At 66.0% G+C, this 23,006-nt stretch overlaps 4 protein-coding genes across 4 annotated transcripts in view; 1 reads left to right on the top strand and 3 right to left on the bottom strand.

The window, feature by feature from the left end:
* Position 1: 1 nt before the first annotated feature.
* CHLRE_17g745697v5 (uncharacterized protein) lies at positions 2-8,123 on the bottom strand. Its single transcript, XM_043072741.1, has 18 exons — positions 7,828-8,123; positions 7,551-7,731; positions 6,833-6,987; positions 6,277-6,490; positions 5,933-5,939; positions 5,603-5,768; positions 5,287-5,338; positions 4,827-4,988; positions 4,383-4,466; positions 4,164-4,233; positions 3,838-3,980; positions 3,529-3,717; positions 3,087-3,341; positions 2,724-2,897; positions 2,364-2,499; positions 2,098-2,174; positions 1,398-1,797; positions 2-1,123 (listed from the first exon to the last, which is right to left on the bottom strand). Exons 1-18 carry the CDS (start codon positions 7,998-8,000, stop codon positions 984-986), a joined length of 2,778 nt encoding a protein of 925 aa, XP_042915200.1. The 5' UTR covers positions 8,001-8,123; the 3' UTR covers positions 2-983.
* A 120-nt stretch (positions 8,124-8,243) lies between these two features.
* CHLRE_17g745647v5 (uncharacterized protein) lies at positions 8,244-12,339 on the top strand. Its single transcript, XM_043072740.1, has 6 exons — positions 8,244-8,505; positions 8,759-9,205; positions 9,523-9,582; positions 9,803-9,904; positions 10,087-10,401; positions 11,960-12,339. Exons 1-6 carry the CDS (start codon positions 8,407-8,409, stop codon positions 12,131-12,133), a joined length of 1,197 nt encoding a protein of 398 aa, XP_042915199.1. The 5' UTR covers positions 8,244-8,406; the 3' UTR covers positions 12,134-12,339.
* Positions 12,340-12,344: 5 nt separating this feature from the next.
* Positions 12,345-15,925, bottom strand: CHLRE_17g745597v5 (uncharacterized protein). Its single transcript, XM_001703551.2, has 7 exons — positions 15,673-15,925; positions 15,251-15,304; positions 15,109-15,154; positions 14,960-15,028; positions 14,473-14,620; positions 13,997-14,308; positions 12,345-13,857 (listed from the first exon to the last, which is right to left on the bottom strand). Exons 1-7 carry the CDS (start codon positions 15,732-15,734, stop codon positions 12,632-12,634), a joined length of 1,917 nt encoding a protein of 638 aa, XP_001703603.1. The 5' UTR covers positions 15,735-15,925; the 3' UTR covers positions 12,345-12,631.
* A 427-nt stretch (positions 15,926-16,352) lies between these two features.
* The window catches only part of CHLRE_17g745547v5 (uncharacterized protein), an 8,251-nt gene continuing 1,597 nt past the window's right edge, over positions 16,353-23,006 (bottom strand). The window contains exons 5-14 of the mRNA XM_043072739.1: positions 22,219-22,480; positions 21,724-21,888; positions 21,296-21,396; positions 20,945-21,003; positions 20,348-20,627; positions 19,893-19,983; positions 19,497-19,675; positions 18,701-19,322; positions 17,296-18,445; positions 16,353-17,088 (exon numbers count right to left, since the gene is read on the bottom strand). Of these exons, the coding sequence (XP_042915198.1) occupies positions 16,749-17,088; positions 17,296-18,445; positions 18,701-19,322; positions 19,497-19,675; positions 19,893-19,983; positions 20,348-20,627; positions 20,945-21,003; positions 21,296-21,396; positions 21,724-21,888; positions 22,219-22,480 (3,249 nt within the window). The 3' untranslated portion in view covers positions 16,353-16,748. The remainder of the gene's footprint in view (positions 17,089-17,295; positions 18,446-18,700; positions 19,323-19,496; positions 19,676-19,892; positions 19,984-20,347; positions 20,628-20,944; positions 21,004-21,295; positions 21,397-21,723; positions 21,889-22,218; positions 22,481-23,006) is intronic.

The raw sequence follows: 23,006 nt of genomic DNA, 5'->3' as shown, positions 1-23,006 counted from the left end.
TTGAGTGCTGGGCGCGAGCCCCAGGGCAAACTGCTTAAGTGATCGTTCAAAATCGACCCTTGGGCCGCCGGCGCCCGTGGCGTTGCGTGTGCCTAAGCCCGGCGGAGCCGTGCCAGTGACGTTTAAGCTCAACACATAAGCCCCTGAGGCGCAGTGCACAAAAGTGTTCGTGTGTCGGACACGCCCCGTACCCCATCATTGGCGACACCACCACCGCTGCCCCGCCACGCGCACCAACGTCCCCGACCCATTCAGTGCGTGCGTGGGATTACCACAAGTCCACAACATAGGAAGCCGTCCTACTACCGGACACATCGCATGTACAACACCCAAGTGAACGCACATACAGCCGTGGGCCCTGCCGTCAGTTCACCCACCAGCGCACGCAGGCGCACAGTGCCCAATCCCTGCAGCATGAACCAATTCGGCAGTCCCCACAGCCACGCACATTCAGCCCCCCTGCAGCACCAGGCCCGTCTGCACGGGCACTCCTACCGCCCAGCGTGTGCTAGTCACGCAGTCCTGGCAATGGCAAGCCTCTTATTGCCTTTGCACTGAACAGGCTTTCAATCCGCATTAATCACGCCAAAATCACATCACACACGCACGGGGGCTCACTGCTTGCATTGCACTGCCACCCCATCCCATCCCATCCCATTGTGCTCAACCACCGGTACCTAATGGTGCCTCTCCTTACGGCCCCACCCGTGGGCCCCTCCCGGCCTGTCCCCATACCGTACATCGCCCTCCTCCTCTGCAAGTCAGCCGCAAGCAGCAACATCGCCGAGCCTGCTGCGGCTTTGTCTTACGTATGCTGCACCTCACCTCCCCAGCCTCAGTAGCGTCTTGCCACGCCCTCCTGTCCTCCTGCCCCACGCTTCGCACCCCAATCTCGCAGCGCCATAGCAGCACAGTCTTGGACCCAGCAATCGCACCCGCTCCCGCCGCTGCTGCCTCCTGTGTCCTCTGCCCTGCACCCCTTTCTACTTCTTGAGCTCCTCGGGGCAGCCGGTGAGCGGGATCTCCGTGCTCCAGTCCAGGTCCACCGCGGCCTTGTTGCAGTCCAGGTTGGCCAGACGGAAGCAGCCCAGAAGGCACTCGGGCAGCTCCCACGGAGCCTGGCCTGCGTGGCCGTGAAGTGCGTGCGCGGGTAGGGCCGGGTCAGGTCGGGTTGGGCCGGGTCAGGCAACACACAGGGCAAGTCAGGGGATGGAAGCGTGTCGTGTGGTCGCATGCGTGCGCGTGCGCGAGACATTGCAGCCCTGCGGCACAGTGGCACGCGGCAGGCACGTACGCGGCCTGGCCGCTTGGAGGCGACACACATCCAGTCGGCGACAATTGCTGGAGTGGAGCCCGCCGCCGTGGCTGCAGCCGCGGCTGCTCGCCCGCCGTCTTACCCTCAAGCACGAAGCCCAGGTCCACCACGAGCGAGCTGGTGGCTCCGCGCACCATGCCGGTGACGTAGTTGGCGACGCTGTTGGCGGAGATGTCGATGTCCACCTCGATGTAGGTGGGCGTGCAGTGGTACGACACCTTGAGCGCCTTGCCCAGGATCACGGGCGTGGTGCCCACCGATTGCTTGATCATCCAGCTGCCGCTGGCAATGTGCGGGATGAGCTTGAGCGTCTTGTTGCGCTCCTCATCTGTGCCGTACACGAACTTGTGCAGCATGAAGTCGAAGGGCTGCCAGTCGTGCGGCTCGTCCATGGGGTTCTGGGGCGGGCTGCCCAGGATGGACGGGTGCTTGTCGCAGCAGAACACCGTCACCAGGCCCAGCAGGGGTGAGCCGGGCAGCACCTGCGGGGCAGACGAGGAGGGAACGGCAACACAGCGTTGCGGCACTGGTTGCGCGAGGTGAAGGGCCAAAGAATGAGCCAGCGAGCCCTTCATTCCCCAACACCCATACACACCCATACACGTACACAGAGCTCCGTGGTCATGTGCACCAGGCCGTACACCGAATGCGGCACGCCGTTTGCTGGCACGCTGCTTGCTGCAGCATGCACGACCTCGGCCCCTCCCTGTGTGTGCTCTCTGGTGCTTCCACGCGCACACCGATGAGCTCGCACACACACACACACACCAACGCGCTCTCACCAGGTTGATGATGACGGAGAAGGGCGCGCCGCCCTCGCGGATGGACTTGATGAAGCGCGCCACGTGCTGCACCACACCTGCATGTGCGGCGTGCGGCGAGGCGGTGAGGCGGTGCCGGGAGGGGGTATCAAGGGGGGATCAGGAGGCGGGGGGCCCATGCAGCGGGCATTGTCACTGCTGTCGGCGTCAGCCTCAGGCAAGCGCGCACGAACTCTGGGCCTAGGCACATCCGCACACCTGGGCACATCCGTACACATTCCACGCACCTGGGGTGCCCTCCTTGGCTCCGCCCACGGCGGTGCCGGGCGCGGGCAGCTTGACCATCTCCATGGCGCCCAGGCGGAACGCGGGCGGCCCGGCCGGCACCTTCTTGCGGTCCTTGAGGTAGGTGGGGCCGCGCACCTGCGGGCCGCCCACGTGCGCGCAGGAGCAGGGGCGGGGGCCGCATTGAAGCCAGCACGCGATCGCACTGCATGCCAGCGCCACATCCACTCCAACGAGCGCTATGCCGGAGGCAGGCCGCGCGGGCCGGCCAGCGGCACACAGGGCGCCACCGCGCCTTCAGGAGCCCGGCGCCACCCAGCCCCGCACGCAACGCATGCCCACGGGCAGCTCCCGCCACCCACCACGAACGGCGCATCTGTGCCGCGGATGTGGATCTCGCTCCAGTGCTTCCGCGGCATGGAGGCCAGGGACTGGATCCACGCAATGTCCAGCACAGTGAACAAGGCACCCGGCGCCTGGCCGTCCCCGCCCGCGGCGGCGCCTTCGCCCGCCGCCTCGTCGCCCTCAGTAATGCTCTGTGAAGACAGGTGGCAAGTCAGCACGGCCCGGGCAAGGTAACACGCGCGCAAACAGCGAGGTAATGCCCAAAGTCGTTGGGGCTGAGAAAGTCAGCATGAGGCTGGAGCGCTGCCCACAGCCTATAGCGCGGGCCGATGCGTATCCGGTGTTCCGGTTGCCGTCAGGGCACGGTGCACGCGTTGTACCTGGATGCGCCTCGTCGCAGCACGCGCGATGGTGGCCGCGGCCGCGGCCGTGGCGGCAGTGGTTTCGCTGCCGACGCGCAGCGACTGCATGCGCGCGGCGGGACGCAGCGCCGCAGCCGTCGTGGAGGAGGCGCTGGGGGTGGGACCGGCAGCGGGCGGCACGCCCGCGGGGCCGGTTACAGAGATGTAGGAGGTTAGCAGGCCCGCAGCCTGGGCACGCGCCGCGGCCTGCAAGCTGCCCACAAAAGCGCCGTCCTGCGTTTGTGGAGGCGACCGAGGTACGAGCACGAGTGAGCAGGAGAGCAACGCGCAGCGCTTGAGCTGACTGGTCCGCAGCCATTTCGCCCAGTGGTGTGCCGTGGGAGGGCTGAGTTCTAGCGTCTCCTGTGTCTTTCTATGCATGGTATTCATACTGTGCGAGGTGAAGCAACCCGCGCCTCACCTCGTTGAACCTGGCCTTGGCCGACGACACCATTTTGAACGGCTGCACCGTGAAGCGCCGCTGCTCCACCTCGTCTCGCAGCAGCGTGACGGACATGAGGATGCGCTCCAGGAATGCGTCCGTCCAGCCAGCCAGAGCAACCAGCGGCCGGGCCCACGACTTGTCCGCGCACACGCCGCCCAGGTCGATCTGGGTTTGGGGTCAGATGGGCATGAAGCAATTGACATGCCAGTGACAGCGTGCTCTCCTCCCCCTTTCCCTCCCACTTCGCTTTCTTCCTCTTCCCCATCATCGCTGCCGGCCGCCCACCTTGATGATGCAGGTGACCAGGGACTCCTCCGAGTGCGTGCCCTTGCCCTTGAGCCCCGCAATGGTGTAGCCGCCCGCCACACTGCCGCGCACCGGCCGCCGGTACAGGCCCCGCCCGTACAGATGCTGCTGCTTGCCGCCGCCTGCATACACACGGTGAACAACTCAACCGTGCACTCGGTAACCAAGCACACTCACAACATCTACACAACTGCACGTGTGACCGCTGCGCGCAATCATTCACCCAGGCCCCTACCTCGTTCATCCCATATAGCCCACCCGCGCCCAGCCGCTCTCCCCGCCGCTCAGCCCTGTCAAAGACTTACTCTGGCTGGACGCCTCGTGGGGCAGGTCCACTGACTTGAACATCACCACAATCACGCCGTCCTCCTCCTCCTGAGGAAGCAGGCGGTGGTGCAATGTTGGTGAAGTGGCTCACAACATGCCCGGTCCCGCACCCCGCTCTTGCCTTGAGAGCCCTCGCTCGCGTCACGCGCGCGCGTGTACACGCGCACACGTGGCCCCACAGCAGCGACCAGCCCCACCTTGCGCATGCTCTCCAGGATGACCTCACGCGGCGCGCAGAAGAAGCCCGCCGAGCCCGTGGCCGTCAGGACCAGGCGCACCACCTGCCGGGGGGCGGGGCGGGGGCGGGACGGGGCGAGGGAGAGCGGACAGGGGGTGACATGCATGATCACTGAAGCAGTGAAGGCGTAGCCAGTTACAGCCGGTCGAACTGGTGACGCCGCATATGGGAGTCCAGCGCGAGCTCCGGGTTGCAGCGAGGGACGGGGCGACCGCAGACGAGCAGCGCGGCAGCCTGGCTGTGCTGCGCCACGTCTAGGCAACCGCACGGCATATCATCTCCGCCTCTGTTTGGTAATCCGGCGGTGCGCCGCACCTCTGCGCGCGGACGACGCAACCATACGGTAACCCCGTGGCCCGCCAGCCCGCAGCCCGCAGCCCCACCCTACCATGCCCCAACACACCTCGCGACCCATGCCCGTCTCCTTGTCCGCCGGCTGCAGCACCTCCGCCGCCTCCGCCGGCCCCAGGATGGTGGTGTTGGCTCGCAGCCGCAGCAGCGCGTCGGCCACACGCTGCGGCCGGCCGCGGATCACGCACGACACCATGTACTCGCCGCCTGCATCCTGCGCACGTGGGACCGCAACCAGATGGACACGTGCGGCTGCCAGGCACACGGCACGGCCGGCAGCACCGGCCGGCAGCCCTCGCAAGGCGTTTGCGCTGCAGTCCAGGCACTGCCCGGCGCACACCGCCACATTGCCTTCATGTCCCCCCACCCCTGTCCATGCCCGCCTCGCGCACCCGTGACGGCCTCCCAGTCCACCTTCCCGCACATACACACAGCCAGCACAGCCAGCCGCACCCTGTCCGCGCCTCCACAACATCACCCGCAGCCACCCACTCCACTCCACTCCGCCGCACCTGGGGGTCGTCTCCGCCGCTGTGCCGGTAGATGGCCACGCCGTTGGTCTGCCTGCACTCGCGCCAGCGAGTAGTAGTGCATGCACATCACGCTCAGGGGGGAAAGCACAGGCGGGGTCAGGGCTCGAGGCCAGCGATGCTTCACAGCTTCACAGGCTCCGCAGCCGACTCCTCACACTGTGCCTGTGCCTTCCACCCCATGCTCCCAATCGTTTGACCTTGCAACCCCATTGCACCCCCTTCATCAAACGCACCCGCCAGCCGTCCTTCATACTGTACGGCAACATGCCCGCCACCACACGTCCCGCAGCCGCACCTGTACGGCACCCAGCGCACGCCGTCCGCCGCGCCGTCCGCGCCGCCCTCCTCGTCCTCGCTGTACTCGCCGTCCTCGCTGTCGCCCGGCTCGGCCCAGGCGTCAATGTCGTCATCGTCGTCGTCATCAGCGGCTGCGGCCAGAGTGGCGGAGGCGGGAGACTTGGCTGCAGTGAGGTAAAGGGCAGCGTAGGCCGTTTGTTGAGTCTATGTAGGGGCAATTGTGTGCAGCATAGCTGGATCCAGGGGTGCTAGCTCCATATGCAAGACGGCGACACAGCACGTGAAGAAAGCCGGACGCAAGCCAGGAGGCCCGAAGCCCGGAACTCACCGTCAGGCTGGATGGCGCGGAGTCCCGAAGGGCACAAGCACACGCGGCAACCCAGAGGAGGTTCGCACAGTTCAGTAGAACGTCGCAAGGATGAAAAGTGGCAGGGGCACAGGCAGCGTCGGATCGGGGAGTCAATGGCAACCAGACCAAGGCCGCGTGTAGCTCGCCTGCTCCATGGTCCTGCGCGCCTCGGTTCTCAACACAGCCGTGCTGTCACACGACACTCCCACCCGCGCCTTGAAGCCCTGCCCTGCTCCCCTCCCCCTGCCTGCCCCTCCCCCTGCTTGCCCCTCCCCCTGCCTAGCCGCTTTCCCGCTGCCCACTGCACCCCTCCTCCAGCTCACCGGCCCGCGCGTCGAGGCCGAGCCAGCGGCGGCAGCGGCCGCGGCCGTGTTCGCGAACGGCGCTGCCATGGAGTTGGAGCGGCCGCCGGCGGTGACCGGCATGGAGGTGGAGGCCAGGCCGGGGCCGCTGCCGGCCCCCGCGGCCAGGCCGCCGGGCGGGGTGGAGGTGGTGCCTAGGTCGGTGACGCCGGCACTGGCCTTGCGGCCGCTGGCTCTGCGGGGCGTGTGCGGGGCCGCGGTGTGTGTGGCGGGTTCGGGGCGGAGATGAGGGTATGTGGGTGAGGCCGAGGTGAGAGCTTGCGCTCGTGCGCTGGACACCATCGACGAAATTACTGCCTTGTGACACTCCCGCCATTCCCTTCATGAGCCCACTCCGCTGCCTCCCGCCCACCGCTGCCTCGCTCTCCTCTCCGGGAGCGACCCCGGCAGCACCGTCCCCCACCTTTTCTCATACAAACTTTCCCTCTCGACGCCCCCTCCAAAACCACGCCCCCGCCACCCCTTCCCCTCCGCTTCCCGGCCCCGCCATTCCCCCTCCCCCTCCCGCGCGCCTCACCCCGGCGCCTTGCCCTTCTTAGCCGCCAGCGCCGCCAGCACGCCCGTCACGGCGTCGTGCCAGCGCACCGCCTCCTCGCGCTCCGAGAAGCCCAGGTCCAGCGTGGTGTAGCCGCTGGCGGCCCAGCTGGCGGGCCAGTCGATGGTGAACTCGTACTGGAGGGGGGGGGAGGGAAATGCGTGTTAAAGAAGACGAGAGGGCGTAGGTAGGAGAGCGCAATGGTACAGATGTCACGTAGTCGTCGGGGGGGAGGGAAATGCGGGGTAGAAGCCGTTATGGGGGCTTTAGCCGTTCATGGAGATGGAGTGAACGCAGAGGAGGAGAGGGGGTAGCGGGCGTGTGTGGGGATGCAGACAGGGAGCGAAGGGAAGTGGGGAGAGGGGCGTGCGGCAGGGGGCGCGTGAGGGTAGGGGCGCGAGGGTGCGGCCGTGCATAAGGCAGGTGGTATTGAGATGGGTAGGGGGCACCAAAGCAGGGGCACGGCACGCGGCCACTGCGCGATGGAGGAGCGGCCTGACATGCATGTGGGCCACGTGATGAGATTGGGTTGAGCAAGATGAGGGCTGGGAGGCATGGTCGATTGGTTGGCCTGCCTTACTCGGCCTGCCTTCCGTACCTTCGCCGCTGCTGCTACGGCACCTCCTTCGAAAGCAGTGGCAGTGGCACCACCTGCCACTACCCAAATAATCCCCCGCCCCCTCCTGCGGCACCCCCTCACCAGGTCGATGTAGGTGTCCACGCCCTGCACCGCCGCGGTGATGGCCCACTTGCCCTTGGGGCGCACGCCCCGCTGTTTGGGCGCGAGTTCGCCGGCAGTTGGGGGCTTGACAACGCAGTTCCTATCCAGGAGCCAGGTTCGAGCATCTGCCTTGCTGACAGGGTCATGGTAAGTCGTGCACCTGCACGAAGCAACGGTCGTGTGGTCAAGTGGCGAAGGAGCCAGCTTGCATGCTGCTCGAGGGTGGCGGTTGCAGAGTCCTCGCTGGTACGCGTACCTGTCCTGGTAGAGGCCCACTAGACGCTCGACAACAAGACCTGTGCGAGTTCCTTTGTAGGCCTTGCCCTCCAGCACAAGGTTTGCGGCATCGCCAAGCGACTCCGCCCTCGTCCATCTAGGCTGCTGCACAGCCTGGAAATGGAAGCTTGTTTCTGGGTCATCGCCAGACATTCTGAGGAAACGGCCGTTGCGCCCACTCGGAAGTGGCGTGAGCAAACCGACCGGCTTGGTGGAAGGACACTCCGAGACAATATAATTATGATATCTAGGTCACAGACTGTGCTGCGTTACGGTGGTCCTTTGCACCGAACGAAAATTGGACGTCATTACAGTAGTTTGGCCTCGCCCCTTCTGATGTATGCGGCAAATCCCTGACACGGGCTGCGAACGGAAGAGCCGAGTTTTTGCATGGCAATTACATTTACAGAGAGGGCGTTTCCACGTATTACAGTAGAGTGCCAAGTTCGCACGCGCAGTCGGCACGCGAGCGCAACACCCTCTGCAGTTCGCAAAGCCATCGGGAACGACTAGCTCAGTGTACAGCGTGGGCTCTTGGAGCTGGCAGGCGCTGGGAGCCATGTCTGTGGCTTTGAAACTACGTGGTGGCGCGCTAGGGTTGCTTTTAGGACAGTGGCGTGCCCTCAACTCGTCGGCACACGGCGGCCAGACCGTCATGGTGGGTGCCACCCTTGCAGCTGCCAGTTGCCTCCATAGTCTGTCCCTCACAATATCCAGTTGCTCAGCTGTCGCCCTGGGGGTTCACCAGGGATATTGCGTTGAGCAGGTGCCGCTCCGGACCAGCTGAGGGCGTACGCGCCTGCTACCCCCACCATTTCAAGGCACCCCTCGCTTGTGACTTCAGACCCCCCCCGTCCACCGACCCAAACGGCGGCTGCCCATGAGACGCATTGACATGTCATTCCGTATAGGATGAAATCCGGGTGGCTCGCGCTGGCAAGGCATCCTCTGACTACCGCCGTCGGCGCGACCCCGACTCCCCTGCCGCCGGCGCGAGCAACACCCAGCCACCAACGACAGCAGCAAACGAAGCAACTGGGACTGATGCAGCTACCCTGTCAACACTTGCCGTACAGTCATACCCCAGCAGCCCTGCGCAAGACCCGGACCTTCTCATGCACCCCAGCCGTGCCCGGGCCGACCTAAACGCATATGCGCGGGGCCCCAAGGCCGCGGCGGCGCAACGGCCGCCTGCACCATCCGCGCCAGTGGCTGGTACTATTGCTGCAGATGCGCAAGCCGCATCGCACTCGGGGGCGGGGCATGGACACCCGCCGCCACCGCTGACGTGGCAGGATGCGGAGCTGGAGGACCTGTCGGGCTGGCAGCCGGTCACGTACGGCGAGTCAGGGATCGAGGTGGGCACTTGCAAGAGTTGCCGACGAGCCGATATGCCAACAGTTCTTGCCCCTTATGAATAAGTTTGGGACTTGCCGCCAGTCTAGAGCGGCCTGGCAAGGGCGTGCGTGTATGCGCCTAGGAGACCTGAAGCCCCATTTCGAAAGGTTGGGTCTCCTGCACCGGTCGCACTGCTCCAGTCTCCACCCCACGTGCCGGGGCGGCGGACGCTGCCGCCAAGCCGCTCCCTCCCTCACACGCCGCACTCACCCGCCCCTCCCGCCCCTCCCGCCCACTGCCGCCCACTGCTGCCCACTGCCGCCCACTGCCGCCTCAGGCTATGGTGGAGCGTCGCATCCGGGACAGTGTGGCGCGCGGCGAGCTGGATAACCTGAAGGTGCGTGCAGGGGTAGGGGTGGGTTTGGGGCTGCCGCCTTGGGGGTGACGGCGGTGTTGAAGGGGTTGTGAAAGGGGCGACACAGCTCAAACAACACCGTGTGACACGGCGGGAAAGCGAGTGGTACCGGTACTACGGTACCATTGGCACCCGGTGCACCCCGGGCGACCCGGCATTCGGTAAACCCCGCGCGCGTGCATACCCGGTTTCGCTCCCACAGGGCCGCGGGCAGCCGCTGGAGGCGCTGCCTGCCAAGCACGACGCGCAGTTCTACCGGATCGACCCGCTGCTGGCCGCACTGTCACGCAGCATGGGCGCACAGGTGGGGCTCTGCCGGAGAGTGTGCAGGAGTGCGTGTGTGTATCTGCCTCTGCTGCATACGGCACAAGTTCTACGTATGCACGTGTGACATCAAACGCGCACGAGGAGACAGCGCTGACAGCGTGCGTCAAAAATGCGCGAGCAAGCAGTGCTCCTCCTCCGCCCCAATCCGCTTCACTCCAGGCCATCAAGCCGCGCTCGCTGGAGCTGCGGGATGAGCTGGCTGAGGCCCGGCGCGAGTTCGAGCAGGCGGTGGCGGCGGAGGCCCGGCGGCGGCGGCAGCAGCGGGCGCGGCTCGGCAGGCCGGCGGCGGGGCCCTCGCGTGCAGGACCTGGATCCGTGGCAGCGCCGGTTGCAGGCGGTGACGGCAATACCCATGGGAGCACAAGCAGCAGCAGTGGTAATGGCAGCGGCGACACGAGGCGGGAGGAGGCGCGGTGCATTGGGGAGGAGCTGGCGGCGGCTGACCTGCCCGGCCTGGCCTACCGCTTCGAGCAGGTGCGCAGTCGCGGAGGCCAGGCCGCGCGTATTGGCAGCAGGGGTGATAGGAGGGAGTCTGGGCACACGGGGGACACGCCTGGTTCACGGTACCCCCCAACTTTAAGACCCTAGGCGGGGGTGCTATGCCAGTCGGTACACGCTGGGATTTCGGCAGTAGCTCCTGGACACGTTTGCACCCTTCCGGTGGTGTAACGGATGGTTTAATGTCGTACGGCAAGCGTGTGTGTTTTGACACGCGGTTTTAGGGGGGGGCGGAGGGGTGAACAGACTGACCCCATGCTAACTGCCTCAGGACGGGCCCCCACGCTTCCTATTGCATATGTACATCTATATGTATAAGCTCACCAGCTACGAGCGCGATCGGAGGCCAGGGTGTGCTCGACGGGGACACTTCCGGGCAGGCACGCACGCATGTGTGCTGAGCTGGGTACATGGGGACGGAGGTCCCAGAAAACGGGGCCTGACACAGCCCTGAAGCTTTACATAGCACATATATGCATACAAGATTATGTCTTGACGACCGCAGCACCGACAGTTGTTGTTCCGACCAGCATGCTGTATGCATGTCCACCGAATGGTCTTGCCGGCGGGCTACAGCACCTAATATATGCTATATATGCTCTATCTAGGCGACGGCAATCTTAAAAGCTAGTCGAGCTGCCCTTTGCATGAAACCAAATTCATGGCGGACCTCTTGAGCAGCGGGGACCCAAACGGACCTGCAACCGCTCCCAGAGTCGCCTACATGGCATATGGAAGCAACCCAGATGCATCGGAAGGTGCAACTCTAACTTTGTTGGCGGTCCCATAGGAAATTACACTGCTCGCTGAGGCCTGCGAGCCTGCGCTTATAGGTGCAATTGCTTTCATAGGGTGTAAATAAGCCTAGTCAGGGCTTGTGGGTTCACGCTTAGCGGATTTGAGCGAACATGCTCAAAATTGGTCTCGCGCTCGCGGGACCTTCACGACACCTAGCCCGCTATTATGTGTGAACATATGCTGCTCACATACCGAGGGTAACGTGCTTTATAGAACTGTAAATGGTGCTTGTATGAATAAGAACGCCCAATCCTGGGTTTCCGGAACCGGGCGTGTCCCCCGTGTGGAGTCTGGGAGTGGCAAGTAGATACAGGTGGCGGGGCGTAGCGGGGCCGCATTCGGGACCACCCCCGACAGCACGGTGCTCAACTGCTCACCCCACCGCCTAATGTTGACGTGCTTCACGAAACTAGTGCATGTGAATGCGACATTACAAGAAGGCATATGCAGACCAGAGCGGGAGGCGGGGTTGGCTCGCAGGCGGCACGGGAGCAGGGTCAGCAGGCCAGTCAGTAGCGCAAAATTGCGACGGAAAGAAGTCTATGTATCATGATGGCTGGGCTGGTAGACGGCTGGCGGGCTTGCGCTGGAACCACCAGAAAGGACATGCCCGAAACCAACCTGGAGGACACCGCCTCTGCTGTCTGCAATGCGTGGCATGAGAAATGGAGAACCCCCTGAGGCTGAGGCTGAGTCAGTCAGTGTCAACGCGCATCCGTGTCCCCACCCTTCACAGGTGGCCCAGCTGCGGGCGCAGTACAACGGCGTGGTGCTGGCGGACAAGGAGGTGTACGGCGCCGGCTGGCCGCTGGAGCAGCTGCGGCGGCTGGAGTACGGGCAGGAGGTGGCGGCAGCGGCCGAGGCCGCCCTAGTGGAGCAAGACGCGCACGCGCAAGAGCGGGGCGTGTGATTGAGGGACGCGTAAACATCAGCTGTTTATGGGCGCATAGACCTGGCCTCAGTAACATGGGGACAGTGCTGTTGAAGCTATGGCTGCGTGTGCCGGGCATGTGGTCTAGCCGTTCAGGTAGTCCACAGCTGATGCCCGCTGAGTGGGGCCTGATGATGCCGCCCCGGCCCCATCCGACGCTGTGTTTGATGCAGACTCCGTGTGAGCAAGCTAGGGTTTTTGCAAATTACAGTAATATTTCACTGACAACATGCAATTCGTTTGTGTTCTTTTGCAGACTGCAAACCATGCTCATTTTTATTGAGATGGCTCTAGACACGCACACACATGGCGGCCGTGAGAGCTGTTGAATTGGACTAATTACTGCTTCTTCTAACCTCTCTGCCGTACCCCTGATCCAAGCTTTCAGGGGAGGCTTTTAGAGAGTCGCAGCAACCGCAGACCAAAACATACAGTTTCTACAGCCAGCCCTATCCAACCTATCCAGCCTCAACCCCTTCAGGCGCACAGCAGCGCCATCAGGTCGCTCACATCGTCGTCGTCGTCCTCACCGCCCTCCTCGACCGCCACCGTCGCCGCACCCTTGGCCTTGCCTCCGTAAGGCGAGCCGCCAGGGCTGGCCCCGGCTGCCTTGGCCGCGACCAGCGCGACGCCGTTAACAGCGTAACCGCCGGAGTGCGGCTGCTGAACGCCAAACATCATCTCGGAGGCTGTCAGGACGGCGGGCTGCGCCGCGGCCTGCTGCCGCAGCTGCTCCTGCGCCGCTGCGGCGGCGAGCGCGTCGTCCTGCGCGTCCACCCAGGCCGTCGCCAGCGCGGCACGCGCAGCGGCCATGCTGGCCGTCACCGCCACGCACCTGTACACGTTGCCGTCCTCGCCGGGGCAATCGGCAAAGGCCATGGCGGCCCGCGGCACGCCGTACACGTCCTCCAGCCGGTAGTAGGCGTTGCTGGTGGGCTCCAGCACCACCTCCTGCCCCTCGCTGCTGTACACGATGTCGTACGACACAACGGGGTCGGCGGCGGGGGCCACGGCGGTCAGGGCCTGCGGCTTCTGGAGCAGAAGCTGGTCGGCGTTGTCGGTGGTGTAGACGGTGTTGTCGGTGGCGTTAAGGGCGTTGGCGACGATGGTGTTGTAGGTGGGGTCGGTGAGGCCGGCGGCGACGGCGATGTCGTGGGCGCCACCCGCGGCCAGCTGCTGCTGCTGCAGCTCAATCTCACGGCGCAGCGCCTCCTGCTGCTGCCGCTCCTTCTCCACCTGCTCGGCCACCAGCGCCAGAATGTCCACATCGTCGTCCACGTAGTCGGCCAGGGGACGGCCGCCGCCACCGTTGCCGTTGGCGGGGGTGGTGGTTGTGGTGTTCGGGTTGCTGACATCGGACGCGGGCGGAGGCGGGTCCTTGGTGGGAAGCGCGGGAAAGCCGGCGACGTCCGTGGCGGAGCGCGGGCTAATCATGCCGCCGCCAGAGGGCGACAGCAGCAGGCTGGAGTTGGCGTGGCTGAGGTCCAGGCCCAGCTCCCCGCCGTCGCAGCTGCCGGTGGCGTCGCTCTCGGAGCCGTCGCGCTCAAACGGCTTGTTCCAAGTGATGCCGCCGGCACCGGCGTTGCCCTGCTTGCGGCGCTGCAGCAACGCGCTGAAGTTGCCGCCCGGCTGCTCCATGGTGTAGATGTTGAGGTTGGCGGCCTCCATCCAGCCCGCCGTGTCTCCGCGCGCCGCGCCAAACCCTTTACGGCCAAGGCAACGCATGGAGGCAAGTCAGCGCACGACCGCGGCAGCACAAGGAGAAAAGGAGATGAACTACCCGGTAACGCCTCAGAGTGACAGCTGCAGACAACAAACCCGCATTCCTGCCCCTTGCCTCACCTGTGTTACCCATGGCATCCCACAGCGTGGGCTGGCGTGGAGCGCGATCATCTTCCTCAACAATGCGACCAGCCCTGCCTCCGCCCAGCGCGGTGGCCACCGCCTTGTTGTTCTGGTGCTTGTTGGCCGTGGCGGGCGCCTTGGCCTCCGCCTTGAGCTTGGCAACCTCAGCCCGCAATGCAGCGGGATCCTGGAAGGCGCCGGTCAGGCCGGGAATGAGCCTGGGCGCAGCGGCGGCAGTCGCCTGCGTGTTGCCATTGATCACCGCAAGTGGCTTCGCGGCGGCCTTGACCGCCACTGGCTGCGGTGTGCCTGTGGATGTCAGGAAGGGGACTGCTTTAGAGCACCCATTGACACAGTCGTTGTCTGTTCAGGTGCAAAGGTATGCTACGTAGGCGCGAGCGATGTGGGCAAGCGTCTGCGGAAGCAAACTCAATTGCAAGGTCGAAAGTACACGCCGCAACGCATGCACACACCTGACTTCATCGCAGAAATGGCCGCCACCACGCCCGCTTGTTTGGGTTTCGGTGGAGGCAGGGGAGGTTTGGCCTTCACCTGTACTGCGGCCTGCGCCGCGGCCGCAACGCGTGCGGCCTTCTTCTTCTGATTCATCGGGAAGAAGGACTGTGAGGAGAAGGCAGCGCCAGCAAGCACAGGGCAAGGTCAAAGGGTGTCACGGCAGACAATCAAGGCCCAGCCTACAACCCTGTGTGAGCCTAACGAAGATGGTCGCGAGCCGCGGCTTAGTTAACCACCGCCTGTGCCTCATATAAGGTCCGCGACTATCACGGCTTGGTGCAACAAAGTTGCCCCTCCCAAACTGCCTACACCACATGTGCCCCGCGACACAAATGAAGCACGGCTTGGTGCAGCAAAGTTGCCCCTCCCCTACTGCCTACGCCACATGTGCCCCGCGACACACATGAAGCGAGCCCCCATATTCCTTGGCAGGTTTCCACTTACGTGCATCTTGCACACGTATCCGGGGCATTGCTTTCCAGTAGGCAAAACCACGGGACACGGAAACCCGGTCTGTGGGGCACAACGTGGGTGGCAGGTTGGGCGTGAGGGGGTTGCGCAGGTGACCTGCGAAGCCCACAGCCAAAACTCACCGCACGGTCCCTGCTGTACTTGGTCTTCTTCAGGTAGTTCACGATGCTACAGAAGGACAAAAATCGAGGCGCGAGTTTCAATCAACAGTCCCCCACTGACTCCCGCTTTCCAGGAGGCCTTGCGAAACGTCCGTCAACCCACCAGTCCTCGTGATACACGCGCCCAGGGCACTTGGTGTTGGGACAGTCGACCTCCCTGTGCGTGCGTGAAAGGCGAGAAGCGATTGAAGGGTCCGGCCCATGCAGCAGGGTTCACCGCCACCTCCCTGCTGCTCCGCGAAGGCATGCCTCTTCCTGCTGCAGCAAACAGCCTCCGACAACTCCTCCCTGGGCCTCCCTAGCTATGGTGCGGGACGGGCGAACGCGCTACAGAACTCTAGTGCGCCCTGCAACGCCATCCACGCTAGCTCGATGCTCGCATATCAGAATGGAAAACAGGAGCTGCGCAGCTAGTCTTGCTGTTCCTGCCGCGGCCACCGACTTTCGGTGTCCCCTCGAAAACGTCCCCGCGCCAGCACCTTGCGCCCCCGAGGCAGCTACAGGGGCCACAACCTAACTGCATACCTGCGGTGGTCATCCTCGGTCACGTCCTTCTCGCAGAGCACACAGGGCCAAGTTTGAGCCATTTCGTCTTGGGGCCGCGGCTCCTCTGTGCAAGCCAGGTCTGGCTGAGACAGGATTGTTAGCAGCTGCTGCTGCGGAAGGGGCCGCTGGCCGCCTGAATACGCGGGTGGTCTGCCCTGGTTTAATGAATGACGGGGGACAAGAGACTCTCGAAACTCGCGGGATGTTGAAGGATATCTGTGCGCCGGTAAAGGTATCGCAGCAGTGTATGACCTAGGGAGTTGGGCGCTATTTCCGTCCCATAAGAGGCATCTGGAAACGCCCCATCCCATTCATGACAGGTAGCGCCGGGGACGCCGCCGGACGCGCGCTGTTCGCTGTGGTCATGTTCGGGATTCGACAGTCCATGCAGCTTGCAAGGGCTGCTCGGTGTCGTAGGCGTATAGCTACGGGCAGCGAGGCAGTCCTGTCACAGGCCCGCGCAGCCCCCCCGCCAGCCCCCACGCGCCATGGCGACTACCTGTGAAGGCTCCTGTCCCGGCGGCCTATTTATGACTACGCTCATCTGCCCAGGCACCTGAATCCTGTCCACGTACAGTGCTGGAAGAGCCGTGTGCGGCCATGGCGGCCCCGACTTGTCTGGCTACAGCCGCCCACTGTGCCGTCCAGGGAGCGGGGCGCTCAAAACGGATTTACAGTGTAGCGCTGACGCCATGCGAGACTGCTGGGACTGTCCCCTCTGTAACATCCGCATTCATGCGAGACGCAAACACGCAGGGCATGCGCCCCTGGATGCATAGATTATTCATACCTTGGCCCTGCATGCCAGGGCCCTGGCGGTCAGCCTGAACCCGGCTGACACGCCCACCATAAAGCCTCTTGAGCAACCCTGGCGCACAACGACCCTGTCAATCGCCACTGCGCTGTCCAGACAGTCCAGAACTCCTCTTCGTCATGGCAACCTCCAAAGAAAGTCAGTCAAGCGCACGCCACACCCATACGGCCAAACGTCACAACAAAGGACCTCCAATCCTCCAACGGTGCTCAGGACCGCACGCCGCGGCCGCCACACACCCTCACCGCCGGTCCTTGTCCCTGCGGTCCCTGTCCTTCTCCCTGTCCCTGTCCTTCCTATCCCGGTCCCTGTCCCTGTCCCTGCTCCTGCTACGCCGCCGGTCCTTTTCCTTTTCCTTGTCTTTCTCCTTGTCCCGCCCGCTTCGGTCCTTGCCGTCCCGCTCCCGCTCCTTCTCACGCTCTCGGTCCTTGCGTTCCCGCGAGCGCGAGCGGTGCCGGTCACGGCCGCTGCTGCTGCCGCCGCCGCCGCCAATACTGCGCCCGGACCGGTCGCGGTCACGCGAGCGGGAGCGCGAGCGGCGGGAACGGGAGCGAGAACGCGAGCGCCGGCTGCTGGTATGCCTGTGGGGGCGCAGCATACAGACATGGGAGGAGCGCAAGTGCCAGCTCAGGACTGAGCATGAGACAGGTACCCTCGCGGTTGCAAGAGGCCGTGCAATAGTGGCGGAAGCGGACGCAAAATAGGAGCCAACAGAATCCGGTTTGAGTTCAGCCCTAGCCCATGCCGACATGCGCGCACACTCCCAAACGCAACATGCGCGCGCACACCTGCTGTCCCGCTCGCGGTCCCGGTCCCGCGACGGGCCGCGGTCCGCCGCCGCCCTCCCGGCTCCCCCTGCGCTGCTCCCTCCTCCTCCTCCTGGCCCGGCTACCGGCAGCGGCGCCACGGGCGGCAGCAGGCCGGGCATGCCTCCCAGCATGATGCCGGACATGCCGGGTGGCGGCATGCCCATGTGGCCGCCCAGCCCCGCCAGGCCGCCCATCCCGCCCATCATGGCCAGCGGGTCCAGCAGGTCTAGGCCGGAGCCCATGGGGTCAGAGAACAGCGAGTCATGCTGCTGGTGCTGGTTGTTATTGCTGCTGTTGTTATTGTTATTGTTGTTGAGGTGGTTGTGGTGCCCGCGATGGTGCTGGCCTGACGGCGAGCTCTGCTGCTGCTGCTGGTGCTGCTGCTGGTCGCTGCCGTCATCCAGGTAGTAGTCACCGCCGCCCGCGCTGAAGTCTCCGAACGCCGCCGCCTCGCCGCCGTCGTCGCCATCGCCACCGCCCCGGCCTCCCTGCTGCTGCTGGTGCTGCTGCTGCTGTTGCGCTTGGGGCGGCACCACAGGCGGCAAGCCCATGCCCATGCCCAGCCCCATCCCCATTCCCATCAGGGGCGGCATGTCCGGACCCAGGTCCAGCTCAGCGCCCCGGCCCGGCGGCCCGCCCATACCCATACCCAGGCCCAAGCCCATGCCCGGACCGGGCCCTGGGCCAGCACCCATGCCGCCAGCACCCCCGCCGCCGCCGCCGCCGCCACCACGCTGCTCCTCCTCGTCGCTGTCGCCGCCGCCGCCGCCGTCCAGGTAGAAGTCGCCGTCGTCGTCGTCGCCGCCCGTGCCGCCCACCAGCACCGCGTCCGAGTCCAGCCCGGTGCGCATGCCGTCTAGCATCACGCCGCTCATCGGGCCCAGGCCGACGCCGTCGATGGGCGGCATGCCAGCAAGCAATCCGGGCGGTGGCGGCGGCGTTGCCTCGAACTTGACGGCCGCCAGCCCCATGCGCCGCTCCCGCTCCCGCTCCCGCTCGCGTTCGCGCTCCCGCTCGCGCTCCCGCTCCCGCTCGCGGCGGGTGGCGCGGTTCTCGCGTTCACGCTCGCGTTCGCGCTCGCGGTCCCGGCCGCTGGGCCCGGCGTCGTCGTCCTGGCGACGGAAGTAGCCTGTGGCAGGCCGGGCAGTGCGGCGGCGGCAAGGCAGGATTCAGGAGTCCGGCACCGGGGTTGTATCGGTTGTGGATGAGCGTGGTGGCGGTATTTTGGACAAGCGCAGGGCACAGGCTTGGAGCTGCAGGGTCGGACGCAGCACTGTACATTACCGGTGTCTGCCGCCTTTCGCCCCCAAACGCTCAGCCCCTTGCTTCCTGGCTTCCCAGCCCCTCGCCGCGCCTCCCTCCGTCCAGGTCCCGCCGTACTTACGTGAGGGCGGCTCGGGGCTGCGTGGGCGCTTGGGCAGCGGGCCGTAGTGGGGCGGCGCCAGGTCGCCGCCCGGCAGGTAGGCGGTGGGCGGGTCGTAGTCGGCGTTGACCCACACCGGCGCGCGCTTGACAGGAGCCGCGGGGAGGGCACGCGGCGCACCAGAGGCCGGCTCGCGCTTCACCTCCGCCTTCACGGCCGCAGCGCCCAGCTGCTGCTGCTGCTGCGGGGGCTGCTGGGCGCCCTCCTCCGTGCCCGGCTCGGCCTTGACCTTGACGGCGCCAGCGGCGTCGGCGTTGGCTGCGTCCATGGCGGCCTCCACGCCGTCCGGCGCGGCGGCACCTGCGGGCTCGGAGGGGCCCTGGTCTGCCTGCTGCACTTGGCCAGCTGGCTCCGCCTCCGGGCCCTGTTGCCCCTCCGCTGCTGCCGGCTCCTGCGCCTCCGCGTTGCCTGCCTCCGCCTCCGCCTGCTCCTGGCCCTCTGCCGCGGCAACCCCCTCCTGCTCCTGCTGCGCCGCCTGCAGCTCCTCCTGCTTCACCTCCTGCTCCTGCTCCGGCTCCTCCTCCTCCTCCGGCTGCTGCTGCTGCTGGTCCGGCCCGTCCACCACCACCTCATCCAGCTCCACCTGTTGCGGCGAGTGGACATGCAGGTGATGAGGTGGGGGATGAGTCCAATGCGGTACCGCGCCGCGGTGGGCCAAGCGGGGCGCTCTGCCAGCGCCAAACAGACGTGCGCAACATGCTGAGTATGTGCACGCATCCATCAAAGCCACACGCCGCAGCAAGACCAGCCACCGCACCTCGGTCAGCGGAATGATAGTATCGTCCTCGTCCGCCGCCGCCGCAGTCGCCCACCGTGCCGCCGCCGCAGCCGCCGCGGCGCCCCGGACTCGCGGCGGCGGCCCCCTGCGCCTGGGCGCCTCGCGCTGCCCGGTGCGGCCGTTGAAGGCGTACTCGTTGCCGTCCCAGCCGCCCGTCGCTGCGGCGTGGGGTGGGGAGGAGCAGCGGGAGGGCCGGGGAGCAGCCCGGGTCAAGAAGGACCGGGAGAGGCGGGTTGAGCTGGTGAAAAAGGCGGGGCAAAGTGCGCACTGAGCGTCCGACACCCTCACCACCACCACTGCCAACACAGCCGGTCCCCCCTCCTTCCCTGGCCCACCCAGCCACGCAGCCCCCCAGCCAGCCGCCCACGGTCCCACCTGTGGCGCCCGCCATTTCACCCAGCCAGTCGTGCGCGGTAGCCGGCAGCTGCTCCGGGCCGGGCAGGGGGTTGCCCTCGGCGTCGAAGCGCTGCGTTCAACGAGCACAAGGAAAACAAGCGCAAAGAGGTGTGCATGCGTGTGCGTGTGTCTGTGCGGTGTGGTGAGGGGCGCGCGGCAGTGGTATATTTGGCAGGGGGCGTGTTGCGGCGGTGTGGCCCGAGGTGCACCCATGCAGGGGCGGCGCACCAGCAGGCAGGCCCGCGCCTCCAGGAGGTGGGGGCAGCAACCGGCAGACACACACACGCGCGGCAGGAACCAGGTGACATTGGTGAAACAAAGCCCCCTTGTAATATGAATCACCTTGTTCTCAAATGAACGGCTACCTCCCCCCCCCCGCTTATTGAGCTTGGGCACGTAACCCTCCCCCTCCCCGCCCCCGCGCTGCCGCCCACCTGGAAGCGGCGCGTGCGGCCCGCCGCCCTCAGCCCCGCCACCACCTCGGGCGGCAGTCCGTAGTCAATACCAAAGTCCACGCCCTGCGGCGCGCCGCGCCCCGCGGGGCCGCTCAGCTCGGGGCACAGCGCCGGCACGGGCGCGCGCAGGTCGAAGGTGTCCCGGAAGGCGCGGATGGCGGCGCAGTAGGCGCGCCAGGCGGTCTCGTTCATGTCGTAGTTGAAGTAGTCGCCGGGGTTGGCGCTGGGGTTGCGCCAGCCCGCCTCGTGGGGCAGCACCCTGTGTCAAAGAGCACAAGGAAAACATTACGCGTAGGACAGTGTATGCGATGCAGAGTTACGGCCGCGGATTACCCTGTGTGTGCGCGTGAGGCACGGGCACGGGTGCAGGTGCATGAGCGTGGGCATGGACAAAGGCCCGGGCCAGGTGGCGAGGCGTGTGTGTGTGTGTGTGGAGAGAGACAGCGCAAGGCAAGGATACAGGAAGGGGTGCAGGTGTGTGTGTGTGTGTGTGTGTGTGTGCGTGTGCGCGTGTGTGTGTGTGTGTGTGTGACTGAGGCAAGCGCAAGGGCCCACCCCCACACACCCCGGCCGCACCTGTCCAAGTCCAGTTCAAAGATCTCGCCGTGCCCCAGCGACAGGAACGCCCGGTACTCCTGCGGGCGTGTGAGCACATGACGAAGCGAGGGAGAGAGCGACAGCGCGCGCGTGTGTAAGCGCGTTCTGAGTGGCAAGGAAAGCTCAAGGGGAACACTAACCCCACATACACACACGCCCCCCACCAACCACAGCCCCTCCCATATGCACACACACACACACACACAGCCCCCCCCATACACACACACACACACACACACACACACACACACACACACACACACACACACACACACACACACACGCGCGCACACACCCACACACACACACACACACGCCCTCACTGCCCACCTCGGGCGTGACTCGTGTCTGCTTGGGCAGCTTGATGGCCTGGTCCAGCCGCGCCTCGGTGGGCCAGGCCGCCTCCTCCATGTTGTAGCGGAAGTTGAGGCCTGGGGGGCAGGGCGGGGGCGGGGGGTTGTAGATACCAGCCCGACTAAACCGAGCCCAATGCAGTAGAGCGAGGAGGAGAGCGTGGCCTACGCTTGATAACGCGACAATAGTTTCCCCCGCAGGGCAGGGGGCAGGGAGTGGGGGCAGAGGGATTGCCGGCCATAGAAGGCGGAGTGGATGAGTTACACATATGATGGGAGGAGGAAGAGGAGGAGCGGGAGGAGGGGCCGGGGCGGGGGCCGGGACAGTGCTGCCAGGCACACCATCCCGCAGCAGCACACGCAGCATGGTGCCTTGTGGGCCCTGCACCCTCTAATCACACCCACCGTAAATGGGTTGCGGCTGGCGAGGCAGGAAGGGCCGGCCGCCGGGGCCGCCGAATGGGGGCCGGGGACCGGGCGGCGGCGGGCCGCCAGGCGGCGGCGCGGGGCCGGGCACCGGGAGGCCGCCGCCGCCAGGAGGTGCCGGCGCGCCGGGCGGCGGGCGCGGGCCTGTGCAGCACAGGGAACGAAGGCACGGACCAAGGTGGGTTGCTGTACAAACGGCGGATGCAGGTCTCAAGAGAGTAGGCCCACTCCCAGGGCCGTAGGCGCCCACACACCAAGCTGGCTAAGGGCCTCCCCTGCACATACCCAAGCAGGCCCCTGCGCGCATCCGCCAAACCGGCAGCCGTGAACTGCACGCAAGATGCCCCGAGCCCAAGCCCCTCCTGTCACCCCAAGCCCCTTGAACCCAAACCCCTCCTGGCACCCAAAGCCCCCTACCCTGGCACCCTAGCCCCCACCCCCGCTGCACCCAACCCGCACCCCGCTCCTCCACACCTGCAGGCGGCCCCGGCAGCCGCACACCCGGCTTTCCATCCGCCCCCACCGCCCCGCCCGGCGCGGGCGGCCCGGCTCCCGCTCCCGCTGCCGCACGGCCGCCGCCTGCCGCCGCCGCCCCTGCTCCTGCCGCGCCTGCCCCGCCCGCTGCTGCCACCGAGGCTGCCGCCATGGCCGCCGTGTCCAATTCATCCAGGGTGACTTCGAAGTCGTCATCGTCGTCATCGCCGCCGGCGGCCCCCTGCCCGGCGCCAGCCCCCGCCTGGTGGTGCGGTGACAAGGAGGCGCGGTGCCGGGAGTCAGCAGGGTGCAGGGTGCGGCAGGGCCGCGCCGCCGCCAGCGTGTGTCGGCGGGTAGGTGTGCCGAGGGAATGGCCCGGGCTGCACGCGCATGCACACAGGCGCATACGCTGCACAGCTCCCCTGCCCAGCTGCCCAACTGCCCAGCTGCCCAACTGCCTAGCTGCGCGCGACGCCGCTGCTAGGTGGCCCTGTCCTAGGCACCGCCGGGGTCGCGGCGCCCTCATCTTGTCCCCATAACATAACCACAGCCAGCACACCTTTGACAGCAAAGCACGTCTGCTTCCACGGCCCCCCTTCCTTCATCCCGTCTATCATGGACAGCGACCAACCACCACCCACACCCCCATCACCACCACCCCCCACCCCCACCACCACCACCCCCACCCCCACCCCCACCCCCACCCCCACCCCCACCCCCACCCCCCCCCCACCACCACCCCCCCCCCCCCCACCACCACCCACCCACCCCCCACCACCGCCACCCCC

The sequence above is a fragment of the Chlamydomonas reinhardtii genome, chromosome 17 (assembly GCF_000002595.2).
Source record: "Chlamydomonas reinhardtii strain CC-503 cw92 mt+ chromosome 17, whole genome shotgun sequence".
NCBI classification, from domain to species: domain Eukaryota; kingdom Viridiplantae; phylum Chlorophyta; class Chlorophyceae; order Chlamydomonadales; family Chlamydomonadaceae; genus Chlamydomonas; species Chlamydomonas reinhardtii.
Note: the sequence above shows the minus strand (reverse complement) of the source record. Positions and strands in the feature narration are given on the sequence as shown.